This window comes from Babylonia areolata, chromosome 2 (genome assembly GCF_041734735.1).
Source record: "Babylonia areolata isolate BAREFJ2019XMU chromosome 2, ASM4173473v1, whole genome shotgun sequence".
NCBI lineage: Eukaryota > Metazoa > Mollusca > Gastropoda > Neogastropoda > Buccinidae > Babylonia > Babylonia areolata.
In genome coordinates, this window is record NC_134877.1 from 20423303 (window position 1) to 20434715 (window position 11413).

The following is an 11413-nucleotide window of genomic DNA, read 5'->3' on the forward strand; positions in this document are numbered from 1 at the left end:
CTGTTGGAGTTGAAATGGCATTCATACCCGAGTCTGGATTATTTCACCCTTCATCACTCCGAAGCTAGAAGTCAAACTGTCTAAATGAGTAAATCTCACAACCTTTAACAAGTACCTCCACAGGAGGTATCGATAGCAACGAAACGCTAATTTGAACTGAAGACAGCACTTCACCGGGTGGGTTGACTCAAAAGAAATCATCGTGCGCAGTTGTTTTTATGCAAGTGCCATGAAACTTGTGGTGCGATATATATATATATATATATATATATATATATATATGTGTGTGTGTGTGTGTGTGTGTGTGTGTGTGTGTGTGTGTGTGTATGTGTGTGTGTGTGTGTTTGTGTGTGTGTGTGTGTGTGTGTGTAATCTAAAGTCAGTCTTTCCTCTGGTGCAGGCAAATATCGATATATACAAAAGTAAAAAGTAAAAGAGAAGCTAGCGTAATTTCGAGTACATGGGCGAAATGAAAATGGGTGATTACCAATTTAGTGTTAGGCGAATCCAGAACAGGAGATTCTGGAATATGCGAATCGGGTTGACACCAAAATGCTAGATGGTGCCTTCACCCTCGCTGCATTTTCTTTGAGAGTTGTTTTAAGGATTACAACACACACACACACACACACACACACACACACACACACACACACACACACACACACACACACACACACATGTGAACCTCTTGGGAAGAAAGTGTCTCCTAAACCGTTCAGCATATTCCTGGACGAGTGCTCTTGGAAGATGCTATGTAAAAAGTCACCACTGGAAAACGAACAATCACGAACTTTCGCTTCGCAGATGACATTCATGGTCTGGCCAAACCTGTCAAAGACTGGTTCACAAGTCAGAAACGTGCTCTTCTTACCAATCAGTGATCAAGTATTCATTTGACATCATATTGCGTGAAAAGACGTTACATCAAAGTACAACTTCTACCCTGCGGGATATGTGGGTTACAAAAAGGGCAGACACCCGACGTGTCACCCATCTACCCCCCCCACCCCCCGCCCATTACCACACCCCGCCCCCTCCCCCCCGGCCACACACCCCCCTCCCCACAAAAAAAGGAAGAAAGGAAGAAAAAAAATCAACGCTGAAAGAAACATGTGACAAAATGTAAAGATAGGCAGATCGAAAGAAAAAAAAATCGAAGAAAGAAAGAAAACAAAGAAAGAAGACAGGAATAAAACTGGAAGAAAAAGATAAGAAAGGAAATGGACAAGGAAAGAAATAAAGAGGGGGGAAAAGTAAGGAAAAAGAATGGCAGTGTGTGTGTGTGTGTGTGTGTGTGTGTGTGTGTGTGTGTGTGTGTTGGCTGATGTGCAGGCATTTGGTTTTTGTCATGCTGTTTCTGTCTGTGCTTGAGTGTGGGTGACGCTGTGAACAAACAACATGAGTTGAAAATTTTATGCGCCGGATATAAATCAAGCCCCTTCGTTCATCCACTCGCTCAAAATAATAAAATAACGCAATAAAACCTAACACAAGAAGAAAAAGGGGACGAATAATCACCCGTTGCCGACCTGTCTCACGAATGGACACTGCAGAGCAAGGACAACCAGAATATGATGATTAACTCTCTCCATACGAACGGCGAAAGAGACGACGTTAACAGCGTTTCACCCCAATTACCATCATCAAAATATTACAAGCGGAAGGCTCTTATACTGAAGAGGTGAATGTTGACAAAGAATACCACAATTCTGACGACGGAAGGCTAAAGGTTGGGTCATTCAGACACCCACTGGACATCCGAGGGGTCTGTGTAGAGGAGAAGAGAGAACTGGCCGTACTGAGTGAGTTAACTGTTCAAAGCCCGCGGGGTATAGCGAAAGGAAAAAGGTCAAACTTCAGGACACAATAATCCTGTCCATATCTTCCACTCGGACCAGACTGCACAGATTCGATGCGCCAAGGAGACAGTGATCACAGCCCACACAAAAGTCAGATATAGAATCAGCACAGGGCAGCAATGTAGCCTTATTTCCGTTTGCGCATGGTAGCCAACCATTTTGGTGCAGTCTATTCGGGGGCTGAGAATAACTCGTTTTCTGGGGGTAGGGAAAGGCTCTTGCAGAGGTTGCACTCTTCTGGGTTTAATCTCGGAGACAATCAGTCTTCAGTGACTGCAAGACTGTCTGTCTGTCTGTTTCTGCCTATCTTTCCCTCTCTCTCACGCACACACAGACACGGTGGAACTGATACAAAAGTATAATCAATAAAAACGAAAGATAATAAATTTTAAGGAAAACAACAAATCGTGACTATTAATAAACAAATGAACGAAGGTAAAGTAAAAAAGAAAGAAAGGAAAAAAAAGAAGAAACATTAGAAAGAAAGAAAGACACAACATGATGATTTTATATGGATAATTGATTGTGTTGCCAGTTTACCAGACTCGAACAGACCGCTAAAGGACAAAGACCATAAAGGCCAGTTTCACTGGAAGAAGCGTCAAAATGCAGTCAAGTAGCCTAACAGCCAGAAAAAGCATAGAAATTATGGAAGTGAACTTAAGTTTTGTGTAGAGTTTGTTTTTATTATCTTATTTACTTATTCATTTATTTATTTTTAAACAATTGGGAATTGGTTTTTCGTTCTTTCTGTAAAACTGTGCAAAGCGAAATGTCACACACACACACACACACACACACACACACACACACACACACACACACACACACACACAGGATTCATAATTTGTTTACAAAAACCAAATAAAGGACACACAGACGAATATCGTTAGTGGACGTGACACGTAAAACTGAACACCATGCATACTTGAACCAGCTTTGCATAAATTCATTGGGTAAACAGTAATATCAAACTGGCTTTGATAAAAATATTAAAAAATACAGTACGTGGGAGACAGTGTTAGGAAAAAGATCCATTATCCTGATGAACAAAAATCGTCATAGTCTGCTAATTTCAACTGTATTTGGAAAAACATGTTTTGCAGCCTTTAACCGAATTTCTTGAACAGAAATAAAAACTCCTGAATCAGGGCAAGAGAGAATATAGAGCAGCAGCTGATGGACAAACATCTAGAGCTGATTCTCCTTCATGAGAGGCTGGTTAGCGACATTCACTACACTACACTGTACTGCACTGTATTGTATAGCACTGCACAACACTGCACTGTATTATAAAAGTACTGTACTGCACTGTGTTGTACTGCACTGCACTGCATTATAAAAGCACTGTACTGTACTGTAGTTCGCTTTTGTCAGAACAGATTCAGCATGTATAATTCCAGATTCCATAATAATCCTTCGCAACCTAGCTCATCTACCTGTACAAGCATTCTTTCCTTTCTTCGTTCTATGTGTTCGATGCTGTGTACCCACGAAATGGGATTTTCTACCCAACCAAGCCAGGAAAAGCTAGTGCCTCGGGGTTCTCTGTGTGCTCCCGTGCATGATTCCCTTCACGTGGAGGACCATGGCTACCCGGTTGTGGTCCGGGTGGCGGACTGGGCATGTACGTGATCCTTAGGATCGAACCTAGGATCTCTCTCTCTCTCTGTCTCTCTGTCTGTCTGAACAGAGATTTTAACCTTACTAAGTAATAGCCATTTCACAAAATGGCTTCACTGGCCCTTTAAAAAAAAAAATTATTATTATTATTATTATTATTTTTTTTTTTTTAAGAACACTACTTTGGATTTCCTCTACTATCTAGCCGCGGTTATTGTTACTGAAAGCCGGGTCTCTACCTGCAGATCAGTTTAGCGTTCAGCGTGCAGATACTCGGGGTGTGAGTGTTTGACAATTTTACAAAACCGTCCTTCAGCCTCCGCTGAAGAACGGTTTCGAAACTGACCTTTGAAATCCTGTTATGTGCATTCGGCGCCCCACAGTACAAAGCCCTCTCATTCCCCTCCCCCTCCCCCCCCCCCCTCCCACACGCCACCACCCCTCTATCACAGGCCATACACACAGGCCGCTTACCTTCTACCCTGTCCTCCCCCCACACCCCTCAGTACCTCCCACGATCTGCGGTTGGAATGTTGCTTTTGTCTCGTGCTTCACCCCCCCCCCCCTTCCATCTCAAACAGACGCTTCCGCTGTGTTAGTTTCTTGACCTGGGTGCCGGCCAGGTCAACTGGGGTGGGAAGTGGGGTCGTGGAGGGGAGGGGGTGGAGGGTGTCGGGGGGTAGGTGGCCGATCGGATGAAGACGTTAGAGGGGCAGTCCTCCCTCGGCCACCTCTCGGTCCTTTCAATGGGCTTTGGGGCTGAACCAAAGAGCTTCCCCCAAACGAAAAACTCTGGCTGAACCATCTCGGCGGCCCCCTCTTCTCTGTGATCCGCTGGGGTTTTCCCCCTTCTCCCCTTGTTTGGCTCGCACTGAGCGCTGCACGGCTGGGGCAGGTCACGGGCGCCGAGTGCCCGGAAGTTTTTTCAAGAGTTTGCCGGGAGGAAGGGAGGAGGAGGGGGGAGGGGGTGGAACGAAGGGCCAAGGACTACCGAAGTTGACATAGCACCTCGCGGACGATGTGGGACTGTAATCAATACACTGACGGCTGTCTGTGCAAGGCCGGGTGATTCATAGGGGTAACCCGCCTAAACACTAACTCAGACACTTGACAAAAATAACGTGGTCTGCGGTTTGCCACGGCTGCCGATAACGAATCTAAGATCGATAACCATCAACAGGAGCAAGGAAAATAATTAGGCTTTCAAAAGATGTGTAACATAATTGTTATATCTTCAACAAAGAATTGTCTCTCCCTCCCCCCTCCCCGAGGGAACGAGTTAATACACGTACATATATATCAATTGCCGAGCTTCATCGTGGAAGAATGAAAAAGTTTTCCTTCGACGGATAACATAAAGATCATGAGAATCAACTCGGAATGGGCAAGACAGACAATCGTGGTAAGTACGTAGCATAGTAAACAGTTTACACGATGCTTGCCCAAGCCCTCTGTAAAGCCATCTGAGAAATGTAGATTAAAAATGATAAACCACACACAATACAATCGTCTCCATCATGAGAAACGTCAGTGCTGGTTTCCACAAAATGACCAGATAATCAACTACAACAGCTTTGAACTCAAATTACTAGGAATCTCCTACCCCTCGGAATAACCGTACTTTCTCAGCAGAGGTCATCATAGTCCCGCGTATTGATGGGTTTGACCCCTTCAGAGTAAGTTACGTCCCAGAAAAGGTCAACATAGCCAAAGGATGGAAGGTCAAATACAAAGTGAAAGCAAGAGGCAACTTTTCTAAGAAACTTGCGACATCGCTTGCAGTCTGCAACTTTTCTGCTGTTGCGAAATACGAATCGTCTCTATAATAAAAAGGAAAACAAACAAACAAAACAAAAAAAACAACAACAAAAAAACAAGAAACAAAAACAAAACACAACGAAAAGAAAAAGAAAAAAAAAATCCCATGCAGGCTGTGTCCAGCACAGCTCACTGGATTATGTTTACGCTTCAGCAGTCAATCTACAAACCGGTATACAAATTCCACATCGGCAATTCATGTGAATTATGCAGTAACTGTCATTTATATGCAACTGAAAAAACTCCTTTTCAGCATTACTGCAATTGTGTAACGTTTACCATCCATCAAAGTAAGCCAAACTGTCATTTACAAGCAACTGGTGAACATTAATTTCAGCATTATTCACTTGTGCAACGTTTACCATCCGTCAAAGTAAGCCAAACGAACAATAATTCAGCACACGCTTGATCACAACAATAATTATACGCTGCACGCATGTTGTTGATCTGATGTTTGTGTGTACGTGTATGCTGTGTTTTCTCAATAAAGAGATGTTTTTAGAAATATCTTAATGGAAATGGAAATGCTGGATAACAGAGGAGAGGCACACCGATGGAAAATCTTTTGCCTGAACAGCAAGCGGCTCCTGGTTCAAACTCCAGAAAAGCGACAGGGTTTTTCTCCCTGCAGTCACCACTCTGCCACAGAACGATGTTCCTTGTGTTCGTCTGACATGAGGTGATGAGGCGATAATCTGCAGGAATCATTAGTGGCACGAGAAAGACATGAGGTGATGAGGCGATAATCTGCGGGAATCATTAGTGGCACGAGAAAGACATGAGGTGATGAGGCGATAATCTGCAGGAATCATTAGTGGCACGAGAAAGACATGAGGTGATGAGGCGATAATCTGCAGGAATCATTAGTGGCAGGAGAAAGACATGAGGTGATGAGGCGATAATCTGCAGGAATCATTTGTGGCACGAGAAAGACATGAGGTGATGAGGCGATAATCTGCAGGAATCATTAGTGGCACGAGAAAGACATGAGGTGATGAGGCGATAATCTGCAGGAATCATTTGTGGCACGAGAAAGACATGAGGTGATGAGGCAATAATCTGCAGGAATCATTTGTGGCACGAGAAAATAATGAGGTGATGAGGCGATAATCTGCGGGAATCATTTGTGGCATGAGAAAGACATTAGGTGATGAGGCAATAATCTGCGGGAATCATTTGTGGCATGAGAAAGACCCTTGGTAGTGAAATGTTTTCCGTAAGTTGCCCAAATTCCTTTGATAGATAAAACAAAGGAAACAAATAGATAGATAAAATGGGGAAATAATACAGCCAGATTGCGAGATTTTTCTGGTACATACAGTATACAGTATTCCGTTCTTGTGGATTTTCAAGTTAAGACTACACCGATTCTAAGTGGATCTATCAACCGAAGCCCCATAGCTGTAATACTTAAAACAACAACAACAACAAAACAACAAAAAACACCATTGATTAACAAACTGGAAGCATCCGTATTTCTCTTTCTCTCATTCCAAAAGATGCACGCACAGACACACACATACATACAAAATATGCACACATATACTGCGTGAACACTCAGTTTCAGTAACTCTTGCATAACGGAAAAACAACGTGCACTGGAAAAACGAGAGTAAATGATAAATCGCTTTTGCAGCCATGGTTTTTTTTGGGTTTTTTTTTGTTTTGTTTTTTTGTCTGGAGACGGTGTATGCCATGTATGTTCTTTTCTTTTCTGAAACCCACCAAATTCTGAGACAGATTGTGGAATGTTAAAAATGAGCTCAGACTGAATAAAAAATGATGAAAATAACAAGTACCGGTATTACTTTATACTTGTTGTTTTTGTTTGCTTCATTGATCAGTGGTAGTAGTTGGGGTTTTTTTTAATAGCAGATATCTATCTCGATTACCTTCGATCTTCGGGGGGGTGGGGTGGGGTGGGGGTGGGGGGGAACGCTCCGAACAAAGGGAGGGAAGAGGAGGGATAAGTATGTATATGGGCTCGATAACACACACACACACACACACACACACACACTAACAGACACACACATAATTATACACTACAAAATGCTCATTATTTAAAAAGAAAAAGAGGGACAGATAAGGACTTGTGTCTGATAATGACCAGGCATAAGGGAAAAAATAAAAAGTTGGTCTGACTGAAAGTTACCATTATGCTTTTAATGTATCTTCCTGGTTGATTAGCAAATTAATAGTAAAGAGTGGTAACTCTCTCCACACACAAGGTACATAACTTCAAGCCAATGCTGCTTACGCTACCAATTCAGCTAGAACACAGGTAAATAAAGGGTGCATTGGAAAAACCCCAGACACTTCCCTAAAAAAAGGAAGCGCCGGGCTTGCTCTTATACCCATCATCTGACATGTACACACAGCAGCAATGACAGAAGAAATGTGCAAACACAAATTAGCTCTTATTCAAGACTGGCATAGCCTCTTTAATCCTGAACAAGCCGGACAGAACACACGGGCAATACAGAACAACTGGTTGGACACCAGTTTGCATCGTGCACGGACTGTAACACGTTGTTGTTGATTTCATCACTTTTAATACAATCATCCAACTTTGTTCCTCATTCTCAGTCCCAACAACATTCGTTTTACTGTTTTAACACTGGGTGTGCAAACATACACTTCATTTCATTTTGGCGTATGGTGTACAAAACTGAATATAATTATGTATAATCATGTTTGAAATACAGGATGGAAAGTTTCTAAAAGATTTGGAACTCCTCATCTCAGTGATGTGTTCCATGCGCATGTCTTTCGGTAATGATATTCACAACAGTGCATCGTCTTTTGTTTCCTGCTGTGTTTTGTTATGTCCCTTCTTTTCCGTCGTCTCATCATCCGTCGTTTCCAAGTTCAGTCCCCTGTCAGTAACTCTGCTTTGGTTATTTTTTGTGTGTGTGTTTTGGGGGTGGGTTGTTTTTTTCTTTGTTCTTTTTTTGTTTGTTTGTTTGTTTGTTTTTTTTTCTCGTGTCACAATTACGCAAAGATCTTGTATTATTATTATCATTATTATTGGTGGTAGAAGTAGTAGTAGTAGAATCAAAATAACTTAACCATTTTCATCATAATTTTCATTATTATCCACACACACACGCGCGCGCCAAAAAGAAGTAAACAACAAAACAAACAAAAAACCCAACAACCTGGCAACAAAAACAAAACAAACAACAACAACAAAACACACAAAAAATCACAACACAGCTTATGTATGTGTAGCGATGTGACCAGGCGGACCAAGGATCCACTAAGGAAGCGAGAGGTCACGAGTTCGGGTCCCGCAAGGACATTGATTTTTTTCTTCTCCCCTTTATACTAAACCGTGGGTACCAGCGGGCGTGCAAGTACACTAAACCCTGGGTTCTACTGAGGATGCATATATGCACAAGACCATAGATCGAGGGTTCAAATCTTTAGACTGAAACAACAAACCCTGCCAGGTGTTGTTCGCAGCATACCTCATTCCATTTAGCGTTCTCAAAGGAACCAAATATTGTTGCCCCGTGCAAAGCTTAGCTGAGTTGCAAAACATCTCCTTTGTTGCAAAGAAAGAGAGAAAAAAATGCACAGAAAAATAACAAATAAATAGCAACACACACACCCATACACACAAAACATCAAAAAACAATAACAGCCAAAAAGCACACACACACACACAAAACAATAACAGCCAAAAAGCAAGTAGCATGTTTCTGAATCTTCGTTGAACATTGTGTTACTGTCATTTCAGTGGTGCAGGAGGGAGACTGAGAGAGAGAGAGGGGCGCGCGCATGGGGGGGTTGGGGGGTGGGGGCGGGGTGCCGTCGGAGAGGGTGGTTGCAGGAAAAAAACAGGAGAGACAAAGTACAACTCAAATTACCTTATTTGATGTCAGGCCTCTGGCCATAACATGTGTGATGGCAAACATTGTGCAAGGGAGATTTGGATTCGGATGATTTATGCATATCCATTGCCCCTCACGAAGGGGTTGTATAGAGTGCAGTATACAACATTATTAAGCATACAAGTGCACAAGGTGAAACAATCATCAAAGGAATCATATCATTTGATTGCAACTTAAACGCTTTATGTAAATAAATTGATAAATTATTTACAACGCTTTCTTTATCAGATGCCATCAACAGACTTAGCCGAAACTGATTTGGAAACTTAAAATACTTTCGCTTATGAAGGGCGAGAGAGGGGGAAATGGGCTGGCGGACAGACAGGCATGGGGCAAGCTGTGAACTCACCACTGTCTCATCCGCAAGAGGCGGTTCTCGCTCCTGCTGGCCGGAGAGGAAGACTCTTCACCCGAGGACTGTCCTGAAGACGGCGCCGTGCTGCTGACGATGGAGTTGTCGTTGATGAACTCGTTGAAGATGGCCGAGGGGCCGCTGTTCAGCTGACTCTCCGTCCCTCCGGACAGCACCACCACCACCACCACACTTATCTGTATCATCGACCAGGCCATCGTCATTGTTTCAGTGTTTGTTCTCGCTAATCGCCTGCGTCACACAACGTGGTCTTTACTTTCAGTGTTTTTCCCCCCGGACTTTCTCCGGCTTTGGAAAGCGTTTAGTTTTGTGTTCACTGGTGTAACGAAGACAGCCGAGGTTATAACCGACTCAGGTGAAAGTACAGGGCACAAAACAAGATATGTTCGGAATGGAGAAATTCAAGACACTGAACACACCACTCCTGTCAACACAGAGAGCAAAATGAAAGTAGTCACTGAAGCTTGGAGAAATTCCAATCTCGTCTGCACGTCAATTCAGTCAAGCTGAAAGTCGCTCGAGGTTAACCGGGAATGTAAGTTTTAACGATTCAAAACAAAATCCGGGAACAATTACCGTTCTTACATCAGCAACCGCTCCGTACATAAGATAAAACATTAAAATAATTCTGTGTAGAGAAATAAACTGCTTGATTTACATGCGATGAAAAAAAAAATCTTGACAAGTATCACAAAATATTCTTTTTTGAATTACTTAACTTTTTTTTCCTTCAGAGTTGGATGTCAACGACGAAGGTTTTGAGACCGACAGAAGTTTCCGCAGCAATGCAAGTCTCCCATTTATATACTTGGCCAGAGAGGATGAATCCAGAAACAAGTTCAAACCAGGATCTGTTTTCCGGATGTTCCCGTCTGGGTGCTGTCTGGACCGGTGGAAACTCAGACAGGTCAACAGCTGACTTCCAGGCGCAAGTGTCTGCTCGTCTGTGTCCCACACCACGACTGAGGTGTTTGCGTGCGCCGCCTCCCCTTTATCCCTCCCCAGCCCCCCCAGACATTCACGCACTCCGTGGCCACACGTGTCGCACGCGCCCCGCCGTCTGCTCTTTTTCTATGGTCACCCGTTGTGGACAAAGTGGCTCAAACGAAACACGCACGTGTTCTGCGGTGACTAGAAGAGGTTTGTTTCAACTTTCTTGTATGCACCACACAGACCCTTAGTTTGGTATATGATAGTTGAACAATCAAAACAATACAGCTGTTTCAAACTTATGTTTTTTTAAAATTATTTTATTATTATTATTTTTTTTTACTCCATAACTTTTTTTCTTTATGAAATCACAATCCTTGCTTCACTTCACATGTTTGCGTGTCGAATAACTTAACGTAACACAATCTTTAATGACTGTATAAGTGAATGAACAGTTGTCATTATATATATATATATATATATATATATATATATATATATATAAGACTCTAAAATTTGGGTTTGTGTTTCTTCTTTATATTCTCACAAGCACCTGCACCCAAGACTAGCCACGAGAAGAAATTTTCGCCTGCTGAAGTCGATCCATTAATTTGCTTAAATTTTTGCTTTACAATTCGTTCGTCCTAGACTTGTTACAAGAGCAGTACTCGCCCTGTCCAAGTTTCATTAGCCCCAAAGACCTGTCACTGTCAAAGCATCTTCCCATGTGTATGCCATGTGCCGCGTCGTTTTGGTGACACACCTTCTTCAAGTGCAGATCAAGTCTTCCCCGCTGGGATGTCGGGGGTATGTTGTTTTTGTACAGTAAAATAGCACCCCGTCTGGAAAGTCTGCGTTTTGTCTGGTCTTTCCTTTTTCCTGTTTTGTTGCAGCAACAACCGTCTAGA

General features: G+C 42.7%; 1 protein-coding gene across 1 annotated transcript in view; it reads right to left on the reverse strand.

Moving 5' to 3' along the window:
• LOC143279343 (uncharacterized) overlaps window positions 1-10496 on the reverse strand; it is a 45574-nt gene extending 35078 nt beyond the window's left edge. The window contains exon 1 of the mRNA XM_076583363.1: window positions 9552-10496. Within this exon, the coding sequence (XP_076439478.1) occupies window positions 9552-9778 (227 nt within the window). The 5' untranslated portion in view covers window positions 9779-10496. The remainder of the gene's footprint in view (window positions 1-9551) is intronic.
• Between the last annotated feature and the right edge of the window lie 917 nt (window positions 10497-11413).